The sequence below is a fragment of the Parasteatoda tepidariorum genome, chromosome 6 (assembly GCF_982258835.1).
Source record: "Parasteatoda tepidariorum strain Cologne lab strain chromosome 6, Ptep-v5.0, whole genome shotgun sequence".
NCBI lineage: Eukaryota > Metazoa > Arthropoda > Arachnida > Araneae > Theridiidae > Parasteatoda > Parasteatoda tepidariorum.
The window spans coordinates 38354380-38381018 of record NC_141760.1 but is presented as its reverse complement, the minus strand read 5'-3'; the positions used below and the strand labels follow the sequence as shown (position 1 = coordinate 38381018).

Sequence of the window (26639 nt, the reverse complement as noted above, 5' to 3'; positions counted from 1 at the left end):
ACAGTGAACTAAGTGGCTTTATTAGAACTTTATTTATAAGTGGCTTTATTTATTGGACCAATTTAGTGCAATACAATTCTATTTGTTCAATCGTATTAGGTAAAAACGGTTAATAAATGTTATTTTTCTCATTTAGTAGTTTGAATACCATCTTATTTATGGTTAATTGAATGTTTTAATTGAATAGAGTAAAATAATATTTAAAAAATTGCTGTTCAACTACCTTCACGAGACATTTCTAACAGTGGAGCAGCATTGATGATTATTCAACAATGTAACTGTCTTTGATTACTGCTAATATGTTGCTCTCCCAGTGACTTTCTATTGCTCCAACAAGCAATTTCTATTTTCAGGTGATTGCAAAACAGTACCGGCTTCAGAAAGTTCCGGTCTCTTATACCGTGAAATCACTCTAATCCATACTACATAATTCTAATATATTGTAATTTTTGACAGCAATAATTACCGTAAAATCATTGAATCACTCTAATTAAATAAGGATTACTATAAATATTACGGTGTAATATATTGGTGTAAAAAATAATTTTATGATAAAATGGATTTTACTTATGATAGAACAAAAGTGCCCATACTTTATACCGCCATTTGACGCGGAATTTTTTTCAGTAAAGTTGGGGTAAGCGTGTAATTTTCGCACTTGGTTACATTAGGTATGTGTTCCAAATTGCTAGATTGATGATTGATAATTGGTAAATTCATAGAATTGATATAATTGAAATGATATAATTTATAGAATTAATATAATTAAAATTGTATAATTTATAGAATTGGTATAATTAAAATAGTATAATTTATAGAATTGATATAATTAAAATTATATAATTTATAGAGTTGATATGGTTATATCAATTAAAATAAATGAAACTCATTAATTTATAGAACATTTCCAACGTAGTGTAATGTACTAATTTCATAGTACCTATTCTAACTGTTTTATACGCATGCATTCTAAAACAATGTCCAAACGCAATTCCGCAAAACCCATTTTGCTGTAAGTGTACGTAGAAATTAAGGCTCCAAAATTTGAACTTCAATTTAAATTTTGATGTCGTCAGGATCGCGCACCAACTGCATTTACTTCATAGACAAAATAACGCCATTTTATCTGAAGCTGGTTGAGCTTTAAGCCTCCACTGAGGATCAAACCCTAATTCCTAGTGTCTCAGTGCTGTATAGACTGATCTATCACAGCACAGTGAATGTGTCGAAAGACTCAAATTTATGGTAAATAATCAAACAGAAAAAAACTTTTTGAAAATAGTTAGGATTTGCTTAACTTGAGTGATTTCAAATTTGGAATAAAGTACTTTTATTAAATCCAATTTTTTGTTTAAAAAAACCTACAGAAAAAGTTAAACTTCTAAAAATGATTGATCTATTTTATTCTAGAATACTGAAAGCTGTAAAAGAATATCTGCTAACGATTTTTTACTACATACATTTGATTTTCCTTCTTTTTTTTGTGTTAAAAACTCTGCTGAATCAGAAGCAGAGGAAAGTTGAAAAGAAATCTTGTTGAAATTCTTTGGGGAAGTTTTACTCAACTGAATGAAAGCAAAACTGTTTTTGAATTCCAGTTTTTTTCCCGTTTTTTGAAGAAGAAAAAATGTCTTTTCTTATGACATGAAATACTCTGAAGAAAGAAGCATATGTTTGAACGCAGAAAACATAGAAGAGGAAACTCGATGGGGCATCCATGTATGGATGATAAATTGGCTCTCGCATTATTAGATAAGAGTTAGTTACGTGTACTAAAACCAATGAAGATTGTTTAAGGTAAGGTATAGTTTGTACTAGTGTTAATAAAAAAAAAGTCAGTTAGTTAGTTTATTTAGACTTAGTGAAGAAAAAAATATTCATTGTTTAGGAAACGTTAACTTTATTAAGTCATTTTTTTTTGTATTTGACTAAATTCAATAATATATATATATATATATATATATATATATATATATATATATATATATATATATATATATATATGTTACGGTGAAACACCGATATCTGGAGAATGTCAACATTCACGCAGTCGCTTGGTGTATGTCCGAAATATTTGCTAAATACACTTTATTCTGACTCTCACTGGTGAATGTCAACAATCACATAGTCGCTTTGGTGAATATCCGAAATATTTGTTATATCCAATTTTATATCAATTTATTCGTTAATATTATTATATTTATTTGATATAATTATTTGATATATTTATATTTATTCTATATTTTAATACTTACTGACGATAGATTAGAAGAAACATCTGTGTTTGGAGTATCGGGCAAATATATACCGGGCAATGGCTTTTAACCTTAACAAAACATCAGTGTAGGGTATACCGGGCAAATGTATACCGGGTAGTGGCACTAAACCTTAAAAAAACATCAGTGTAGGGTATACCGGGCAAATGAATACCGGGCAGTGGCCCTTAACCTTAAAAAAACATCAGTTTAGGGTATACCGGGCAGTGGCACTTAACCTTAAAAAAACATCAGTGTAGGGTATACTGGGCAGTGGCACTTAACCTTAAAAAAACATAAATGTAGGGTTAAAATATCAAATAAATGTAATTATATACACGAGTAAATTTATATCAAATTGAATGTAATAAATATTTCGGGCATTCACCAAAGCATATCTGTGATTGTCGACATACACCGGTGAGGGTCCGAACGTACAAGAATGTAATGAAATATTCGATCTTTCACCGACGTATGTGGTGTTTGTCGACATTCACCGGTGAAAGTCAACAACCACCGATTTCGGGCTCTCGCCGTGACATATCTATATATATATATATATATATATATATATATATATATATATATATATATATATATATATATATATATATATATATATATATATATATATATATATAATGATTTTTTAGTAAATTAGTATTGAGAACAACATGATTGAAGAGTCCAGTTGTGCATAATCTTCTTTTATTAAGTTGCGATAGTGAAATAGCAGTTTAACCCCTCTCCAAAGCGGGAGAGGGGGAACAGATATCCCGTCTAAGCTGACGGATTTTATTTCAGCAAAACAAACAACAAAAAGCCACGCAAAATCTTGCGGTCTGCATTTTATAGGATGATTAAAAAGAGTAAAAAGTCCAGCCATATGGTTTTTTCTGTATTCTTACGCCTCATCAAATTTATTTATTACTCAAAGCAAATCGTTTAATCTTTCCTTATATGGAAGTGAAAGATCTTAAAATAACTTCTCTTTTGAAGTATTAATCTAATTATTATTCATTGGCATGTTTTTAGCCTTGAAGTCCCAAAATAGAATTTCTACCCTTATCCTTTACTAAAGATATTTAATGAAAAGGAATGAAGTTTTAATGCTTTTATTAATACAAAAGTATTTAATTTTTGTATTACATCCCCCCCAAAAAAAATTTTGGTAAGCCAAAAAAAAATTTAGAATACTATGAATACATAAACTTAATATTGGTATGACTGTCCTCTTTCCTACTATAAATAACCTTTTTCCACTATGTGAAAAAAATTATTTACAGCAACAACAATAATAAAAACATAATAATACAATTTATCTATTTAGTGAACTAAACAGAAAGAAAAATTAAACATATTATATAACTATTCTAAAAAACTTTTCAAAATTTTTCACACAAAAATATACAAAATTTTTATGCAAAACGACCTGGACAACAATTGTCATTTAATCAGAATTTACGATTCTGTATGGTTAAAAAAAAAATATTCACAATTTTTATGTGAAAGAGATGGACAACTAAGTGTCATTTAATCAGAATTTAAGATTCTGTATGGTTAATGGGGTTTTTTACTTGATGAAATTCTGTATTCCCCGTTAAAATGGAGGAAAACAGAATTTCATGAAGCACTGTGTAATTGAGAGATTCAGACTGGATAAAACAAAAATAGTTTAAATAGTTTTTTCTCACTGTGTTGAGAAAAAAAAAATTCATGTAACTTCGCCCTCACTCCTAACTGATGCTGAGGTAAACATCTCCACAAAACGCGATTCGGATCTCTCAAAAATATAGGGATTACTTCTTCCCTTGAAGAAAGTAAAAATTTCTTTTGGTGACTATTCATGATTTAATTTTAACATTTGTGGGCTGTGATATTTCCTAAGCTTTGAAACATGTACTATTTCAAAATTTTGTTTACTTAAATTATTCTTTTTATTTATTTTGTAATTAACTTCTGAAATTTTTTGAAGAATTTTATACGGTCCACTAAAAGGAGGTGACAACTTCCTCGTATTAGGATAAGTAAATTTTTCAAACAGAACTAATTCATCATTTTCAAAGTCTATATCTAAAAATCTAGAATCATAATAAATTTTATTTCTTTCATGATATTCTCTAGTTCTTTGAATTGCTATTTTTTTAGCTTCTTCAACAGGTGGATAGACTTTTTCATTTAAGGGATTTTCGTAGGGGAGTCTACCATGCATGAGGTATGCAGGTGGAAACTTTGTTACAGAATGGGGAGTTAAGTTATAAGTATTAACTATATCTTTCAACAAAACAGGCCAGGGAGTTTTAGTAGGTTTTTGATTAATTTTACATTTTAAACGGGTAATTATTGTTTGACCAAGGCGTTCAACCTTGCCATTAGACTGCGGATGATGTGCAGTTGTCAATAATTGTTGAATTTTATTATGTTTCAAAAACTTTTTAAAATGAGAAGAAGTAAAAGCAGCGTTTCGATCACTTAACAAGGATTTAGGGATTTGATTTTGAAAAATTTGATGCAAAAAATTTGTATAAGTTTCTGAGCTAATGGATTTTGATGCAAAAGCCCACATGTAGCGTGTAAGGTGGTCAATAATTAAAGTTAAATATTTTTTTGTTGAATTATAGTAATTCAATCCACCAACACTATCTATTGCTAGTAAGTCAAAAGACTGATTAACAGGGGGTAAGGATTGTAATAATCCAAATCTTTTTTGTCGCGGTTTTTTATTTAATTGGCACGTATGACAATGTTTACAAAATTTTGTTATATCTGAAGTTATGTTGTTCCAATAAAAAACAGGGGTTATTAAGTTAATCATTTTCTGTACTCCTGGATGATTAAATTTATCATGAGCATTTTGCAGAAGTTTTAATCTTAACGAAAATGGAACAACTATTTTAGTAAAATTTTTCTTACGTACACACAAAACATTATTGATATCAATAAATTTACCTTGTAAGTTATCTTTCCTTTGAGCTTCCACTATTTCACTCAAATTCAATAAATGTGAAACATGAACATTATTATTTTTACTATTACTTTGGACAATTGAATGTGTTGCATCTCTCGACAGCCAATCTGCTTCAAAATTAGCAGAGCCTTTTGTGTATTTAATATCATATTCATACATACTTAACAATAATGACCATCTAAATAATCTTCCTTTTAAATTTTTAACATTTCTTAGCCAAACTAAAGCAGCATGGTCTGTATGTATGGTGAATTTTTGTCCAAAAAGGTAATGATGGAATTTATTTAAAGAATCTACAATAGCAAGACATTCAAGTTCTGTAATTGCATAGTTTTTTTTATAGTCCCTTAATGAACGAGAATGAAAAGCTACAGGATGCAATACACCACATTCATCTGTCTGTTTTAGCACACATCCAATTCCAACTAATGATGCATCAACAAAAAGATGACATTCATGATTAGGGTTAAAAATTTTCAAAATTGGTTTACAACTAATAGCATTTTTTAAAAGTTCAAAAGATTGTTGACATTTTTCTGACCACACCCATTTTACATCTTTCTTTAACAAGTTATTTAAAGGATGTCGAATACTCGCATAATTATCAATAAATTTATTGTAAACATTTATTGATCCGAGAAATCTTTGTAATGATTTTACATTTTTAGGGGGCACTAATTTTTTAATCACTTCGATATTATGGTTATCGGGTGATACAATTCCATTTTTAATTTCATATCCTAAAAATTCTATTTGTTTTTGCAAAAATGAACATTTTGAAAGTTTTAATTTTAAGTTTTCCTGTTTACAAATATCAAAAATCTTTTTAAGATGGGTTAAATGTTCATCATAAGAATTAGAAAATATAATGATATCATCAAAGTAGTTTGTAGCAAATTTAATTTTATGTTTATTTAAAATTCTACGAACTGTACGTTGAAAAATGCTTGGGGCATTCTTCCAGCCAAAAGGTAATCTTAAGTATTCAAATAGACCATTGTGAGTAGCGAATGCTAATTTCTCAGTGTCATCAGGATGAATACGAACATGATGATATCCCTGTGATAAATCTATTTTAGAATAATAACTACTATTAGACAATTTTTCTATTAAAGTTTGTATTAAAGGTAGAGGTTCAGAATCTGTTTTTGTAATTTGATTTAGTTTTCTATAGTCGATACATAAACGACTCTTTTTATTTTCATCTTTTTTAAAAACTAAAGTTACTGGGGCAGCATAAGGGGATGAACTTTCTTTTATAATGTTATTTTTTAACAATTCCTCTATTTGTAAATCAATTTCTTGTTGTTGCTTTGGGGATGTTTTGTACGGCCTTAGAGATATAGGTAAATCTGAGGTTAACCTGACTCTTTGCGGTTCCATTCGAATTTCTCCTACGTCGTGTTTGTGTTTCGCAAAAATATCATCATAACTTTTTAAAATTTCTTTTAAGTCCACATTTTCTATTTTGCTATCATTTTTTATTTTTTCGTCGATATTAACCTGATAATGTGTGCACCCATTACCTAGATCTATCGTCGAACCATTTGAAATTTTTGGACATTTTTTCTTTTTCCTATTTGTCCTTTTCCTTTTATTTTTGTTACCCTTTACATTATTTTTTTCAATGTTTACTTTTACTGAAACATCTTCAACTTTTATTTTTCCAACATTTTTACCCTTAACATTTTGAGAATTTTGCTGTCTAATGTGCAAAGATAAGTTGTCATTGTTAGAATTAGCAGAGGTGATCAATCTCTTACCAAATTGAGTAACAACTGGCCCGACACAATCAATAAACAAACAAAACTCTTTGCAAGCCTGCAACCCAAGTAAAGCATATGGTAAATCAGTATCAATTACAAAAAACTTAACTGACTTAACAATTTTGCCTAATTTAAGGGGAAACTCACAAATTTTGTTAAGTGTTAGTTGTCCTTTCGTTTGGGTAACCTTTAATTCCTCACATTTTTTAATAGGAATATTCAATTTTAACACCAAATCTTTTGGTATTACATTTAATGTTGACCCGGTATCAACATTCAATAATATCTCTTTTACTTTTTCATTTTTATTTTGTTTTGGACGTCCCTTTACGTATTCATTTTTCACTTTATATCCATTTTCCACTTTATATCTATTTAGGTACCTATTTTCTACTATATATCCATTTTCGTACTCATTTTCAACTATATATCCATTTTCGTACTCATTTTCAACTATATATCCATTTTCGTACTCATTTTCAACTATATATCCATTTAGGTACCTATTTTCTACTATATATCCACTTACGTACTCGTTTTCAACTATATATCCGGATATTAGTAATTGCTATTGATTACTTGTCATATTTTGAACGTTCACATCAACCACATTACTAGGGTTGTTTACACACGTGGAGCCCATGTGAAATTGATTCAAAAGTCCTTTCTTTGAGCAATATTTACATTGATTCAATGGGTTCTCCTGTGTAGTATGATGTATTTTGGGTTTTGTCACATTCGGGGTTACATTTTTATTTTTAGGACAAGCCGGGGCTTTATGTCCTGGTGCATTACACTTAAAGCACTTAATGTCATATTTCGGGTTTTCTAACTTCCTAACATATGGTCCCTTATTAGCTTGAAATTTATATTTTTCTAAGTCACTTTTAATTTTTTCATAAAGTTTAAGTTTTTGTTTAAATTCAAAAAGATTACTGGCTCCATAAAGAATTGTTTTATTATTTGTTTGGTCTGGTATTCCTTGAATTATATAAGTGATTAGAGCTAAGTCATCAATATCACTTTGAGTAGCTATTTCTCTCATTTTTAGGAAATATTCTTGAAGAGTTTCATTATACCTTTGTTTTCTTTTTTGCAACATTGCATGTACTTCTGCACTATTGCAACTAAGTCCAAATTCTTCAAGCAAAAGATTTTTTAATTTTTCATACGAATTTAACTGAGTTTCACTTCTAATTAAAGTCAATGCGTTACCTTTCATGCATCTTTTTGCAAATAAAAATTTTTGCATATCAGACAATTTAAATAAATTAGCATGAGTTTCAAAATTTTCAAACCAAGAATTTATGTTATCATAGCGATTTCCATTAAACATAGGGGTAACTGCTTCAATATCTGAAAAACTAACTATTAATTTTGTTTCATTTTCCCTATTTATATTATTACTAGAATTTTGACTATCGGACACCATATCTTCATCAACACTAATTTTTGTACATATAGAATTTAAATTAACTTGTGTAAATTGATTTACACAAGTTTTAGTTGGTAAATGTGGTTCAAAATCAGTTTGAGTGTGTTTACTCTCAAACTGAATAGTTTCCTCCTCATCTTCGGAGGGGTTTTCAATTACGATCGAATTTTTTAAGTGATTAAAATCACATAAACAATTTAAAATATGCTTGGCAATTTCCTCCTTATTTCCTTCACTGGAAATATTTAGAATGTCTGAAATTTTGATTAAATCCGAAAAATTAAAAGTGTCACAAATTTCTTTCAGTTTGGTTGCAAATTCATTAGTGATAGCTTCAAAAGAAAATTCTGAAAAATTAAGAATTTTGTTACGGTTTAATCTAGACAAATCATTTGGAAACAAAAGTTTAAATAATAACTTAATTTTGTTTGCCTTCGTTACTTTAATTGACGTTTGAACCACATCTATTTCTTTTAAAAACATTTTAAAAGCAGTATAAATGCACTATATCATAAAAAAACTATATCATAAAAATAAAAAAAAACAATATAAACACAAGAATGCACTTCATACTTCACTCTTCCAAAGATTCGTAATAAAATAAAAAAATTAGATTACTAAAATATGAAGTAAAACTTATTCATTATCGAGGGAAAAAAAAAATATACTGATGTTCACTGGATTCATTTTTGTTACTTAAAAAAAAAATAAGCACTTTTATCACACTTCGAAGGAGGAAAAAAAAAAATCTTTTTCCTATAAAGGAATTTTCCATAGGAGCAAAAGCTCCTCTAATTTTTCGAATAAAAAACGCGCACATATAACAAACGCGCACATTTTTCTTTTCTTCTTTTTTTTTTTTTTTTTATTTTTTTTTTCTCACAACATCTTGATTAGGACTTTCGCACACTTGATTAGGACTTTTTAAAACACTAATCGCACACTTCATTGTTTCTGAGGGCACTAACAGGCATTGTAAACACAAACGTTTTCATGGCTGTCATTCAGCAAAAGCGAACGGTCTGTCTCCAATAGGTACCGTAGAATCACCGATGAAGCAATTTTTCTCCCGGGTGGGTGAGGAATCCTTCAGACGGCGTTAGGCGATTTCTTCCGATCCAATGAAGCTTTGACAAGGGGGTGAAAAACTCATCCAAGATTTTTGACGAAGTAGCATTCAGTTTAGGTATAGTTCGCAATAGCATTGCACAAAAATTTTCTTTTAAGGGGTTTCCTGCACAAAGCAAACATCCTGCGAGGCTTCTAATGATTTTTTAGTAAATTAGTATTGAGAACAACATGATTGAAGAGTCCAGTTGTGCATAATCTTCTTTTATTAAGTTGCGATGGTGAAATAGCAGTTTAACCCCTCTCCAAAGCGGGAGAGGGGGAACAGATATCCCGTCTAAGCTGACGGATTTTATTTCAGCAAAACAAACAACAAAAAGCCACGCAAAATCTTGCGGTCTGCATTTTATAGGATGATTAAAAAGAGTAAAAAGTCCAGCCATATGGTTTTTTCTGTATTCTTACGCCTCATCAAATTTATTTATTACTCAAAGCAAATCGTTTAATCTTTCCTTATATGGAAGTGAAAGATCTTAAAATAACTTCTCTTTTGAAGTATTAATCTAATTATTATTCATTGGCATGTTTTTAGCCTTGAAGTCCCAAAATAGAATTTCTACCCTTATCCTTTACTAAAGATATTTAATGAAAAGGAATGAAGTTTTAATGCTTTTATTAATACAAAAGTATTTAATTTTTGTATTACATATATATATATATATATATATATATATATATATATATATATATATATATATATATATATATATATATATATATATATATATATATATATATATATATATATATATATATATATATATATATATATATATATATATATATATATATATATATATACAGGGTTATTCTAAAAAGAAGAGAAAAATTTTAGGAAGTGATAGTACATACCCAGACAAACAATTTTTATCAAAGAATGCATGGTCGAAAACAAAGCGCAAAGGTGCTGGCGCATTTGGAAAGTTTTTTCATGCAAACGAGAAAGCTCCATTCCTATTGCGAGTTACTGCGCTACGTTATTTGTCGCCAAGCTTTCGGCCGCTGCAGGGAAAGTTCGCCTTAAGAGTCCAAATTTTAGTAGCGGTAACACTCAAAATTTGATATCATAATTTTTACAATTCTTGTTGTTTTTTAAAAAGTATATATTATACAAAACAATAGCCCAAAACAATTTCTATTTATTTAGTTTATTTTACAAGATATTAACAATTAAATTTTAAAGCTCTTTTTAACTAAAAAATAAGTATCTAAGGATAGAATGAATGGATTTTAAAAAAATGTACCTCATTTTACGTGGAAAGAATTGAAGTTTTTGATAAAATGATTATAATAAAACAAATGTTTAAAAAATTTAATTTTTATTGTAAAATTAAGTTGTAAAATGAAAAACAAAAATGTTGTTAATGTCGTACAAAGTCCAAACAAAGCCCATTTTATAGTAAATTTTATTCTGAAGAAAAAAAAATGGATCGCAATTCCATAAAAAGTTATAGCTTTTTTCGCGAAGAGCTGCACCGCTGCTCGCTCTGTTGTCAGCGCTGATTACCTCATGCGCTGCGAGTTTTTTCATGTTTATACTCGAATTGTAACGAGCGTTTGTTAAGGTAATTCGGAATGCTGATCTACGGGATAATAATTATCAAATAAGGTAAGTTTCAATTGTTATTTAACTTAGTAATATCAACTTCATTAATACGTATTGTTTTTTTTAAACATAAAATTACATTTCTAAGAAATACATTAATTCTAAGAATTTGATTTGTATATTTATCACGAAATTTAATAATAAACTTACAGATAAAATCAAGAAATGGTGAACTATTGCTGCAACCCGCTGAACAAATTAAATCATAGAAGGATCTACAAAAATGTTAAGCTTCTGACAAAAAATTGGAGTTCGGTATTTTCAAATTTAATAAATCAATTCATATGTGATTCTTGTCGTCGGACAATTTTTCAGAAAAATATACCCGTAATAGTTATTAATGAAAAAAGTAATTCTATTCGTAAATTTGTAAATAATTTAAAATATTAATTTCAAATTTGATAATTCTAATAATTAAAATGTTTTGTTAATTTTAGAAAATAACGAAAATGTGGCATCGAATTGTTCTGATGAAGAGTGTGATTTTGACGAAAGATCCAAGCTTTTGTTTTAAGAATATTGAAAATTTTGAAACTCTCAAATGTAAAATATATTCTTCTAGTTCCAAGTTTGAACTCAAAAAATTATGTAAATAAATTATAAATAACTAATTATTCATAAGATTATTCACCTAAAATTGTAAATTATGTGTTTATTATTTAATATAATGCTTGTTATTTTGTGAAACTTTAGTTGAGGTTTTTAAATTCCCTCTAAATTAACTGATACAGCGCAATTGGGCGATCAGCGGAGTGGAGTGGCAGAGCGCGCCGCGGTGCAGCGTTTCGCAAAAATAGCTTTGACTTTTTATGGAATTGCGATCCATTTTTTTTTTTGAAAAGCCATTTTGTTCAGAATAAAATTTACTTTAAAAAGGGTTTTGTTTGAACTTTGTACGACATTAACAACATTTTTGTTTTTCATTTTACAGCTTAATTTTGCAATAAAAATTAAATTTTTTAAACATTTGTTGTATTATAATTATTTTATCAAAAACTTAAATCATTTCCGCGTAAAATGATATAAAGTTTTTAAAATCCATTCATTCTATCCTTAGATATTTATTTTTTAATTAAAAAGAGCTTTAAAATTTAATTGTTAATATCTTGTAAAATAAATTAAATAAAAAAATCGTTTTGGGCTCTATTGTTTTGTATAATATATACATTTTAAATAACAACGAAAGATGTAAGAATTACGATATCAAATTTTGGGTGTTACCGCTATTAAAATTCTGACTCCTATCTTTTCTTCGCCGTTGTACCAGCATAGCCGCTACCGGCCACTGTTTTGAACACTTATTGTAATCACATGCCATTAAATTTGCTTTTATAACTTAACTTCATCGTTCTTTGTGTGTTTATGCCTCATATAGGAACATAAACTTTGACGCCCTCTAGCGGTTTTGGGTTTTGCTTTCGACCATGCATTCTTTGATAAAAATTGTTTGTCTGGGTGTGTACTATCACTTCCTAAAATTTTTCCCATCTTCTTAGAATCACCCTGTATATATATATATATATATATATAAACAGAGAGAACAAAGAAACTTTAAAATTAAGAAAATCAATGAGTTTTATTTATTGCGTATGAGCTGCAAGTATATAGAACTCATAAAATAAGTTCATAATGTAGAGAAATCATGGGGAAAAAACAGAATAATGAAAAAAGAGATAAAGAAAATTATTTAAAAAAAAATTAAAAGAATTCGGAAAAAAGACAAAATTTTTTCTTATGAGCTGATAAAGTGATAATATATTTTTTTTCTTCTTTTCTTTTTTGATTAATCCGTAATTTTCCATACGTTTTGAATATTACCATGAAAATGATTTATTTTAAAAATATCTTGTAATTAACTTACTCATAATGTATTTTTACCTTAGACTTTTCTTCGTATTCTAATATACACTTAAAAATTTTTTGAATTTTGTCGTCAAGAGGACGGTGATTCTCTTTTCAAAATCAGTAATTGGTTATCGAATTATTAGACTCCTTTTATGTTTCCAAAAAAATATTTACTCTACTCTTTCTAAAAATTAAGGTCCCGCAGTGGACTGATCGTTAAGACCCGATCAGCAGATCACCGAAGTCAAGCATCACTGGCTGCGGTCAGTGTGCAGGTGGGTGACCACTTGGATCATTATGCGTAGGGACCGAGGGTGTGCGGTATTGGTCCTCGTTGAACTGTGCTACCGTAAAGTGCTCGACTTCGCGCGCAGGTCGTCGGGCTACCGAAGTGGGGGTGCCATCCCCTCCGCAGAGGATCAAAATTGTGATGGCATGTCTTCGGATCAACCTCCGAGATGTTTCCCAGACCATCGCCAATAGCCCATTGTGCAGCTCTAGTGCGACGTAAATTAACAACAACGAAAATTAAGATTTTTTTTAATTTTTTATTTGTTTATCGTGTAGTCTTAACATTAATTTTATACTATGCTATTTCCTTTAAAATCAAAATCTTCAGAAAGCATTTTTATTATTTTACTTATTTATTACGTTTCATGACTTGCTAATTATGTATTCTCTTAAAAGGTTTCGTTTCTAAATGAAATTTAACGTTATCTTTTACTTAACCTTTCAGAATAAGATGAATTTCACCCAAAAACAACCATGCCCCTTTTAAAAAATAAGATATTTTTTTCCAATTTTGCCATTTCTTATAACCTTCTTTTCTAAAAGATCTAGCACCGTGTTTCATGGTCTAATTGTTAAAGACTTAGTTAGCAATTTATCAGTTTGTTCGCCGACAACTTTGTCTTCTGTCATAACATTCAACAAGAAAACTTTTGTCTTCCTCTTGACAATCTTAAGCTTCTGAAGAATACTATTCTAATTGTTGAACAATGGTTTCTTCGCTTCTCTTAGACAGAAATGCGAATGATTTATGAACTTTGTCTGTGTGCTAAAACAAATTTACAACGCCAAAGGGAATTCCCTATATAAATACCATAGTTTAAGATGGATGGCATAACTTCCCGTCATTTATACCACTGCGCGCTTAGACAATTAACGCTTCCCTTTTCTGAGCTGCTATTTCAGAGTTAATTCTTTATTTTTGAAATATAAGAAACCATACTTAAATAGGAAATCTATACTTAAATAGGTAATATAGGTAATAGGTTAACAGTTGAAACAAATTGAATACTCGTTAGAAAGTTCATTGTTCTTTTTCAAATCATAAACTATCTCATTATCTATTTTTTATGCAATGCATAAAATGTTCCGTAATAAAATGTTTGAATTGGAATACGAACTATGAGTTGCAAATAATTTATGATAACACTGAGTAACATTTTTCTTCGTGTACATGAGAGTATTTAGGATATTTTCACACCAGTAATTTCAAATCTGCAATCGATTTCTCTCTCCAACTATAATTTTCTTAAATGACATTCTTAGTCCCTTCTTGTCGAAATACACACAGCTTAAAAACGTTATATTTAACGGGGGCGGGGGCATTTTGTGACAAACAATAAGCAAGTAAATGTTGTGTCTAGGGGAATTAGGATATATCATCAGGGTTAAAACTGCCCGCCCGGCTGAGGTTGCTTCTCTATTATGACCTGTTCGAATCACTGTTCCTAAAGGATTGAGTTACATAGTATGCTGCATTAAGTCTAATATTATTGAAGAAACTTGGCGAAGACTGTTACTTCTTAGTTATTTTGAAAAACATTTCGGATTCTTAAGAAAGGAAGAACATTTTTGCATCCGTTTTCACAGTGTTTTATTTTAATGTAATGTATATTTTTTCTAATGAATATTTTTTCCGTTCATCTATCGAAGCATAAAGTTTAAGACATAACAAATCTGATGTTGCAGAATATTAGGCAAAACTTTTAGCCGTATCATAATACTTGGATATATATATATATATATATATTTGTTAGTATGCAATTATTTTTTTTTTATTATTCCGCTAAATGCAAAGAGAAACTTTTCAGACAATCTTTAAATAAATTAGAAGCGAAATTCTAATAAACTATATTTTTTACTTATGAAAACTATATTTTTTACTATATTACTACATAAACTATATTTTTTTCTTATTATTGCTCGTGATAGAAATATAAAATTTTCCGAAACAAAAATATTCAAGTTTACTAGTTCACGACGATCATTCGAAAAATAAGTCATCCACATTTCATAAAAACAAATAAAACATAATTTACTGCAAAGATTTTTTGCAGAAAATACAATAAAATAAGGTTGCTCTATTTCTGCTAAGATATAACATAAGAGCCTTTGAAATACCTTAACGATTTTTTGGAGTCAAGTATCATAGCCGTCACCTGGGAATAGAGTTAGCTTGTCGGGGCAAGTGGGAAGTAGCTGGGTACCAGATCAAAATTATAGGATGATGGTTTAACACCCATAGGGATGTCCCCAGCTCCTAATGACTACTAAAGCTCTCGATACAAAACTCTGTAGCTCCAACAATGAAGCTCCTGCAGCTCCTATGAAATTAATGTCTTGTCATTACTTATCCACATGCCTGAAAATAGTTGCTACTCGCTGGTTCTACTCTCAGAAGTCTAGCTCCTACACAGAGAAAAAGTTCTCCTAAAATTAGTCAAACAAATTGTTTTATGTCAAGCTGTACCGTGATGAAATTGCCAAATTTTTTTCATTTCCAAATTTTAACTCATATTATGAAAAGTTATTTTGCTGTTAATTTTTCCGAAGTAATTACCAAACTTCGGTTATATTACCGAGGTTTTCGGTATTCCCTTAGAGCCAGAAACATGGAAGATTTTATTATATTCTGTTAGTCATAACCATAAATTTTTTCTCAGTGTATGATACAGAATAACGAAAATTATCTCCATGCATTTTTATCTTATAATTTTAATTCATTTTAAATATTGGATAAATCAAATATTTTTAGGCTAACTTATAATGTTTACAAAATATTTATGGAAAAGTGACTTTTGGTAGCGACTTTTGATAAACACTTCATACAGCAAAAAAAAAAAATCAAAAAGAAAAACTATATAAGAGTTGCTGAATTTCTCTAATTCATTTGCTCTTTAATTTGTTCCATTATTATTTGTTCCTTAAACATTAAAACTCGAATTTCTAATTCAAAACGAAGCAAATTGAACTACTATGCTGTGTAATCCTTCGGTGAAACAATAAATCAGTAAACAAAAAATTGCCTTTTTTCTACCAAATTATAACTATTACTATAATTTGCAACTTGCTGTCAATTTTATAAATTTAGTATCTACCAAACTCTGCCTTGGAATTAGGTTTGTTTGATCAATCCGTGTGTCTGATCTGACATGTGGTGGCAGTTCGTGATACCGAGATATCTTCTGATCTAAATTTCTGATGTTACCAAGGCTACACATGGTTGACTTGTTGAGGCTAAGCCATTACTGACATGCATTGCTCTCCAATCTAAGAATCGATAGCTTAGAACAGGCATGTTTCACTATTGTCCTCGGATGATTATTGAAGTTTAATCCTAGACGGTCGCCAATAGCTCATGAGTGTAGCTCTAGTTCGACGCAAACGACTAAACCTAATTTAAAAACATTTAAAACTGTTTTCTCTGTTTTAAGATACTGGTTCTAAATAATTTCGTTTTATTTAATAATACTCATTTTATTGACCTCCACTATTGCTTAAATATTTCTGAAACCCTAATTGTGTACTAAATTAAACCATAAAACTTTAATTTTTTAAAGTAAGTCAAAAAGAGAACTTGATACTTTTGCTCAAAGATAACGGAAACATCAGTAATGGCAAAAAAATTTATACTGACAACTAAATTAATACTCAATAAAAATTAATATTGGAGAAAATGTGGTTCAAATTAAAGTATTATGATTTGTGATGAAGTCTGTGATAAATTAGTTCCAAGTCAATAATGTACTTCAATAAATCGACGGAATTTATTTATATAATATTATTAATGATACGCTTATTAGAACATCTTTTATTACCAAAACTGAATAGATATAAAATATATATCCTTTATTCATATTTTGAGATTCTAAAATATTGAATTGGAATGTTTCGGGCAAATCAAAGATCTAGTCTTAGTCACTATATATACACTTAATGTTAGAAATTCCTCCATAAGTAAAATAACACTGGGGCATTTTTTTTCTTCTGTTGCATGCTATTTTTTAACGTTACTTTGACATTTTCGCTTCGCAGATTTCCAATCTGCAATCATTTTCCCTCTCATCTTTTCTTAATAAAATTTTTAGTTTACTTTTTGTCGAAGTGTACAAGTATAAAAACTTTATGCTTAACAGGGGGTCGCACAAATGTCGCAACACAATTTTAGATGAGTGAAGGCACATAATTAGGGTTGAAATTAGATAGGAACCCGTGATTGGAATTGTTGTCTTACGTCCTCAGAAGTGTTTCCCCATTATGAAGTGTTTTTCGAGTGCTTTTGAACAAGGTCATAAAAAGTGAAGCACCCTAAGCCGCGTACAACGACAGTTTTGGGTAAGTTCCTATTTCATTTTAATCCTGATGATATGCCCTACTAACTCCCAAAGAAGTTTGTTGCATCTTTTACGTGACCTCTTGGTATATATCACGGTTTTAAACTTGTAAATATCGAAAAAAATAAGCTTTAAAAAATCATCTAAAAATATCTGTAGCTTTGGGAGCAAAACAAAGTTAAAATTTGAGATTCCCACACCCGAATTTGATAAGATCAAGTACTTGTATAAATGAAACAATTTTTCCCTAGTGTAATGTATACAACAGTAAAAATACATAGTATGTTTAATTTTCATAGACAATCTCAACATAAACGAATCTAAAATCAGTAAAAAAATTTCTTTCAGTCAAATATTGTTGACGCTTTGCACGAAAGATAGAGATAATTTAACGCTAATCGGAGGAGTAGAGTAGAAACCACTATCACATATTACTTTAAATTATTATCCATAACAGCTTTTTTTTCTGAAAGTCAAAAAAGCTGTTAAAAGTCATTTATTTAAATTAAGTGATGTGCTTAGGTTATAAAATGTATAATATAGTTTAAAAAACGCTAAGAAAAGATTCATTGTCTGAGTAGATTTCAAAGTGAAATAAATTTTACTGATGAAGACAAATTATGCTTCGTTTGAAACTCCAAGCAAAAGTTATCAAGTTTACTGCTTTAAAATAGCATTTTTCTTCTAAAATATGTCTACAATAAGAAAAGCAAATTTAATTTGTGTAATAAAAAAAAGTGCATGAAGATCTATTGGCAAATTTAAAAGTATAATAGAAGATTATAACTTTGTATTGAGAGATATGGAGCATTATTTATGAACTCTATAGGATGGAAAAGTTATAAAACTTAAAAAAAAAAAAAGAGTTCTGTGATGATTGAACTATATTTTTACTAGCAAAGAATTTGCTAATATATAACATTATTATTATTACTAGATATTATTATAGATTCCAAGCATAAATAATGTTTAAAAAAATGAAAAAGGATAACTTTGGCACATATAAGAAAGATTGTTATCAATGGGTCATTTAATAAAATATTCCCTAGAAACTTCAATTTATCAATTTTACAGTTAGGACATTTATAAAATAAGACTTTGAAGTTTACCAAAATCAAAATAAGTGCTAATGACTCAATGATGTAAACCGTTCACTTTAGTTAAGCCAACAAGATTCTATGTATGATTTAAGCTATTTTATTTCTGATCAAATTAGAATAAGTCTTGTGCAAATCAGAAAAAAAATATTTCAAACTACACCTACCATTATTGGTAGATACATATAATACTCTTTGGAAAAAATATATTTTTAATAAATTTTATAAAAATGGCATTTTATTGAACAACTCATAAAATTTGAGAACTGTGTAACCTTCATGGTTGGGCAATTAGCCCATTCATTAGTGGTCGGTATTTAATGATGTTATCTATCTGTGAATTCGGTTAAAACCCAGTATGCAATCATTGTATACATGGCTAAAAAATACCGATTTCGCACAAAAATGTAAACATTTTTAGAATTAACTATATTACGTCTTACGGTTATGAAAATGGAAGGATGATAAGAAAATATTTTTTCATACAGGAACTTTGCTCGAACGAGAAATATCTCACTTTCAATATAGCGATTTCCTAACTTTATAAGACCCTTTAATCAGTCAATTGGTAGCGCTTGCAAACGAAGTTGACCCAACGGAGCCAGTCAAAGGATAGCAACCTTTCTCTAATACGAATCTCCAAATCCTGTCAACAGAATTTTCAGATAATATTGATTAGATCTTCAAATTTAGATTGCATTGAATTGATTAGATCGCGTTCACACTAAATAGAGGGTTTACATAGAAATTTCAAGAAAAATCAAGCCAAGTAGTTTGTACTTACTATCTGGAATGAACTGGTGAGAGTTTCTTGTAATTTTCAGTGCTGATATTCATGGATACAAAATTTTCTCGTTATATATGCATGGCATTGTTCCTTATGTCACTTTATCTATGGTTAACACCAAATAGAACTGTGTTTACTTAATTAAAAATATAATGCTTTAAACTTTTTGTTTAATAACACAAAGTTTTTAAATTAAAAAAGCGGATAAAAATATGATAATGTTGCTTTCAAAACAAAGATTCTCACTACACTGTAGCACATTCCAAATTAAATTACGGTAGAGAGTACCAGCAATCAAAGTACATGTACTTTTTACCGTAAAATCCATTTTTACTGGAGAATGTAATGGAGCAAAAATTTGATACACTGTAATTACAGATAAATCACTAGATCATCATTACTTAAATAAATGTTACTGTAACAGTTACAATGTAATATTTTACATTAAAATGTATACGTATAATAACATAATATTTTACTCCAAAAGTGTTATTGAAAATACGAAATTCACCCTAAATAAACGAAATTATAAACAATGAAAAAAGTTTGACATTATATTGCAAATGCTGTAATTTAAATAAATAAGTGGAAACAGACATGAAAATATCTTTTGTAGTTGTATATATTTCTTTAAAACGTAATCGTTATCGTTAAGTTTGTTTCAAAAGCAAACGTAAATCACGAAAAATCAGTACATGTTCTTATGCTGTATAAACTTTTCAGTTGACAAGCAATGTGTAGATAACTGTTAATCAATAAACACTGCATATGCTTCAGTATAGATTTACTGTCTCAAAAGAATGATTTATATGCACTTTAAATTTCATAGCTAATGTTTTGGCAATAAGTATCGTGTACTGCATTAGGGCCAAATTTTTAGACTGTTTATGTTTTTAATTCAAATGATGATATGATTTTATCTTGTGTGGTTTTTTTCTCGTGGAATACAGCAAAAAAATGCAGCGTTCAATAAAGTATTAAAATTTTAGTACAAAGCAGGTCATTAGTGAGTTTAAGTTATTTAATGTTTACTAGTCATGGATCAACAAACTGTAAAGGACGTAGTTTTATTACAGCAATTCAATGCCCTGCTTCTGTTTACTCAAGTGTTTCTAAATTTTTTTAAAGATTCCGATACAATCGTGCAAGGTCCAGTTCCAACATGTTCAATTGCTGTATAATTATGTAAAAATGCAATTCATAGTTTTTATTATAATCATTCCCTGTCCAGCTCTTCTAAGTTCAAGCGTTGCATAATACAATAAAAAACAATTCAAAAACTTTTATGAAAATTTTTTGATGTCCAGCACCAAGCGCTTCTTGATGCTGATAAAAATAACTGACGAAGTTGCTGGTTATTTCAGTTATTTGATATCCATGTCCGTTGTGAGTTCGAGTGTTTCATAATCATCAATACTCTTGCTATATATATATATTCCTTTCCAAAGCCAATAATTATTTTAATAAAACATGCAAATTTAGTTCTTTAACTCACGTTTAATTATAAAAACCTTTGTAAGCTGATGTGTTTTACTTTTACCACAACCAAAAAGATGTAGAATATATATTTATGAAGTATTTGCAAAACAATTTTACATTACAATCATATTTTAAATATCCTGTAGAAACTGACTCGTTTCAAAATATATTTTCAAATCATTTACATCCTTTGCATTCCAGTATTCCTTAAAAAGTGGAAAAATTGAAAATATAAAAACGTTTCTATCACTTATAAATTGTTCATACCCAACAGCAGACAAAATAGCCTTTTGTAATCAGCAGTACCTAACCAGAAGAGTTTTTTACTTATTAGTTAATATATTTATCTCTAATGAATAACAGGAAATACGAAAAAAATTCACCGAAATAAAGTTACCTAAAATGAGTAAATACGAAAAAAATTCCACAACTTAAATATTTTTGTCCTTAAAATAATACGAATCTACAGATATCAAGATCTTTTGATTTGCTAAATAATTTCGAGGATGAATTTATCTTTTGTTTGTTTCAGTAATAAAATTATGTTTTATGTATAAAAATGTATAGAGATTCGTATTAGTTATTAAATAAATTTTGCACCGCTTTTATTTTTTAAATTGAAAATGAAATAGGTCGGAATTATTTTTCGCATTTTTAATCCTTCGGTTAAGACATAAAATTTCTCAATAAAATACATTAAAATTCTCGCTAAATTACATTAAATGCTGCATCAGACAACTAATTAACCTGCCTTGAAAATGCCTCTGCTGATGCATTTGTGACGCAGTTAGTAAGCATTTGTAATGTACGTAGTAAGCATTTGTAATTAACATTTTGCTACATAGGGCAATATTTATTTGAGTATCTTGAGCACGCATGTTGAGGACCATCTTTTAAAATTATTAACACAAAGAGAGAGCAAGAGAGAGATTGAAGAGAGAGCGAGAGAGTTTTAAACTCAAAAAAATAAAACCATCGTTAGAATAATAAAACTATAATATTACTGACCTTAAGAATAGTAATGCCTTTTGGACGGTTTCATTTAATTCGAGAAAAATTTGAGGCTCTCAATTTTTAATTGATAAAACACATACTTTTTTATTTATGTTTTCCAAATTAATACTTAAAGTTCTGTGTGGAAAGATATTGAGGCAACAGGAACTTATCAAAACCAATCATAATGCATCTCAACTCTTTCTTATTATTAGCTACATTTGATATAAAAATAAATAGCTTTGACTGCTATTTGAAAAAGAAATTAAAACTGCACTACATACAAAAATAGCATAATAAAACTGGCATTCCATAAACTTATCCAGTAACGAAGTATCCCAGTTTGCTAGAAACTTTTCATTAAGTACTATATTATTTTCCTGAAAAAATGAAAAGAAAACGCGCTAAGTGCTGAATTAATTTCAACAATGCAGCCAAACTCAGGGAAAGCTGTATTGCAATTAGAAAAGTAAGTTTATAGTATCTCAGTTTCCTAGATACTTTTCATTTAATACTGTTTTACTCTCCTGATGAAAAAATAACGATGAAAGGAAAACGTACTTAGTGTTGAATTACTTTACAGCAGAATTCAGTAAGTTCCATAGTAGGAAAATCAACCGAGTTCAGAAAGATTTCTATATTTAGTAGGTATTAGATTACTCTGAATAATCATTTAAGCACAGCCGTGATGACTCAGGAGGTAGAGCGCTCGCTCTACCTCCTGAAGGCTAGGTGAACCAGGTTCGAATCCCAGCAATGGCTGATCATTACGAATTCCGCATCCGGCTTGTACTGACCACTGTGATGGCGTAAAATATCCCCAGTTGCTGATGGAAATAGGGTTAGAGTCCCCTTGCCATCAGGCTAACTATGGGAGGTTTTCGTAACTTTCCACCCCATGCAACGGAAATACCGGTTAGTTCCATTAAAAACTCCTCCATGAAGGCAAATGTCTCCCAACACTTGATCCAGGAGTCCCCTTATCATCTGGATTGGGTCCAAAATTACAAGGCTACAAAGTTGAACATTGGTAGTGGTAAGCCCTAGTCGGCTGATCAATGACGGTTATAAAAGTACGAGTAAATAATATCATTTATACAATAAAGAATAAGAGGATAAAAAGTTTGTATGATATAAAATAGTCTCTTTCATTTTGAAATATAATTTCCCATTTAGTTTTTACTTGAATATACTTAATCTATGTTCAGATGTTATGTCCAAAATTATAATATTTCAAATAAATGTCATACGATTAATTCATTTCAGATTTCATTTATATCATTTTTAAATGAGAATACATTATTTATTACGTTACTATAGATTGTGTACAGATTACGTTAAAAGAACAAATATTTCGTTCAGGATTCAGTTATATGTATCATACGTAATATTAATTCTAAAGAAGAAATCAAAGCAAAGCCTCTTTAATAATCAATAGTTGTCAAACTAATGTCTTACGCTTTTCAATACTGTTGACATTGATGAATGACGCATTATAATCTCTATGAATGACTTATAAAAGAAAAATGCACTGAAAAAAATATATAATATCAAGCTATGTTTTTCTTTTTGTAATCTAAGCCTTTAGTAACAGTAAACAATATTATTTTCTTTAATATTTTCACATTCTTAACACTAAATTATTTTTTGCTAGAAACATAAAAACGATTTTGCTAGACATGCTGGCAACATAGGAAAAATGAAAGTCTAAATATTTCTATTTCGCATTTAAATTGTCTTTCAAATAGATTTTCTTGTATTTTCACTTTTCATTTTCTATTTTTTTAGTTGTACTCTAACTCATATTTAAAGAGTTTAGTGACAGCAGGTAACTGTTAAATGACAAAAAACGAGAGAAATTTCATTTTTGAACGATATTTTAATCTGATGTTAAGTATAAAAAAAATTCCTACTAGGTCAATAAACAAACAGTTCTCAGCTGTTTTTACATTTTTAAATATTCGTGTTTCTTAATTTATTTAAATACATTGATATTAAAACTTCCGTTAACTATATTAATTGTTACAATTACATTAAGTTCCTCAAGGCGTAGAGCAATAATGTAAAATTTGTGTCATCTTACATATAATAGTTTTTCATAAAACTTCTCCCTCAACATTATAAACAATTTCATTTTGCGTTTTCTTTAATTATATCGAAGAAAGCATGAAACGGGAAGAATTTTTACTGTTAAACGTTAATTCAAAAAGCATAAGATGATTAAATTTATAAAATGAAGCACAGTGCGATGTAACGATGGTGCTTTACTCCAATGAATGAACGGGAGGGCCGTCATTTCTAAAAATAGATAAAATAGACTGCCTCTTTATAAATTAAATAAAATGAATGCTCGGAAACTCTGCGGCAGAATTATTCTCGTCCAGTTTTTAATGAAGTATGTCATAATTTATTAGTAATCAAAACCCAATTCAATACTTTTGATTTATTTATTGAATAATCTCACTAATAAAAATGCATCCTTCATCCATGAAAAAATTGAAAGATTTCGCGGCCATTGAAAATAAAATCAATTATTTTATAATTGTTTTTTTAAAAAAAAGAATATTATAAAACAAGCTCTTATGATTTTCGCTTACTCTTAGCTATTACTGGTGGTGTCCAACATTTGGAAATAGTTTTTACAATTTTGATACAACTAGTTTTACAACCGCATTATCTGGTACAAATAACTTAGGTTTATTTTATATTTTTGAAATTATGAGACAGACTCATTTTCTTAACCTTCTAAACTAGAGAACAGTTAAAATTTATTTTAAAAATTATGAATACGATTGTTTTTCTAAAGTAATTTTTGCACATCACAAACGATGAAGCAAATGATTTTACAGTTCTTCTAAATATCCATTCCTAATTCATCCTTTTTTGTTATCTTTAAGTGTAATTCCAAAATTATCTTTATCTTTCTTACTTTATATAACTTTTCATATTTACTATAAAGTATAGTTAAATTTGAAAAGAAAATGGCATTTTGAAAACTATGTGTTTTAGGGGAACAGTAGTTAAAGTGAACGAAAGTTTTAATTATATTTTTCATAAATAGTTCTATTTTTGTCGTAACAAAAGCAAGCCTCGTTGGGAAAATTGCAATAATGGGGGGAAATCTCGTTGGTTTTAGAAAATTAAGAACTTTTTTCTATAAATTACACTACATATATATATATATATATATATATATATATGTGTGTGTGTGTGTGTGTGTGTTCAAAATGAAGGTAAAACAAAGAAAAATTATAGACAAATGAAAAAAAAGGGGGGGGGGAAGCAATAAGTAAAAAAATAACACACAACAGTTTTAAAAAAAATATAAGAAATTTTATTTAAAAAATAGAGATATAATCTTTTCATCAGCCCACACGATTATATCAGCAAAACAGAGTGCTTTCTGATATTGTATTAATAAAGCCAAAGCAAAATATTATAATACAATAGTGTAAGGAGCACTCAAAAAAAATTTTTACAAAAATTACAACAAATAAAATAGAACACAAAAAGTAAAAATAAGTAAAAATAACATGTAAAAACAGAAAATAAAATAAAAGAAAAAACAGTATAAAAAAATGGACTATAAAGCGAGTAGCGAAATGAGATCTACTTACATGGACGGCAGGGACAAAATGACGGCATGATGGACTGGAAATTTTTCAAGAATGATTTAAAAATGTTTTCGCAGAACGATTGCCAGATTACAAATTATGAAAACAAAAGCGCAAATTGGGAGTGTAAATAGAGGGTTTTAAAGTGCCGTTCTTACTGCACAGCTGAAGTGATTGTTATTCTGTGCATTGATTTTTTAGTTACCAAGGATGGGCCCGAAATGGATGTGCGCAAGATAATATTATACTGGATAATTTTAAAAATTGACCATAAATAGTTTTCGAAAATAGATGTTTATTTAAGAAAAAATATAAAATAGAAAAGAGAAACATAAATTGCCTGTTTTGCAAATAATTTTAGCCACGGATTTGCACGAAATGGATTAGCACATGGAAAAATTATATAAATTATCAAAGAAAAAGAAATTAATACATAATTTTAACACGGATTTGCCCGAAATGGATTTGCTTATGGAAAAATTATAAAGAAAAAATTTAGTAGTTGCACATGGAAAAATTGTATAAATTAATAAAGTAATTTTTAGCAAACAATCTTGCCCACGGATTTGCCCGAAATGGATCTGCACTTGGAAAAATTGTATAGATTAACTAAGGAAATTATTTAGTAAAGGAATTTTTTAGTAAATAATTTTAACCATGGATTTACCCGAAATGGATTTGCACATGGAAAAATAATACAAATTAACAAAAAATAAATAAATGTTTAGTAAATATATCCACAAAACTATTGTTGAAACTTACTGTTTTTCTTAACTTTCATGATGTTTTCTTGTATTTATTTATTTATTTATTATATATATATATATATATATATATATATATATATATATATATATATATATATATATATATATATATATATATATATATATATATATATATATATATATATATATATATATATAATTTTTATGAATTTCCTCTGGATTAGCTAACTTTACTTAGCTTCGGCAAATAAGAATAAAATTTTGGATAAATGTATGCCCGTCTCTACCTATTTAGTAAATGATCTATGTTTCGTTA

The 26639-nt window shown here is 28.8% G+C and overlaps 1 protein-coding gene and 1 long non-coding RNA gene across 6 annotated transcripts in view; both read right to left on the bottom strand.

Moving 5' to 3' along the window:
* LOC122269938 (uncharacterized) overlaps positions 1-26639 on the bottom strand; it is a 181914-nt gene that overhangs the window by 142255 nt on the left and 13020 nt on the right. The gene's annotated exons all lie outside the window — the stretch shown is intronic.
* LOC147807787 (uncharacterized) lies at positions 7275-10214 on the bottom strand. Its single transcript, XM_087165679.1, has 2 exons — positions 7493-10214; positions 7275-7372 (listed from the first exon to the last, which is right to left on the bottom strand). Exon 1 carries the CDS (start codon positions 8905-8907, stop codon positions 7558-7560), a length of 1350 nt encoding a protein of 449 aa, XP_087021805.1. The 5' UTR covers positions 8908-10214; the 3' UTR covers positions 7275-7372; positions 7493-7557.

What these genes read in the sequence shown, in the direction of transcription:
- LOC147807787 (XM_087165679.1), bottom strand. Translation starts at nt 8,907, where the DNA reads ATGTTTTTAAAAGAAATAGATGTGGTTCAAACGTCAATTAAAGTAACG.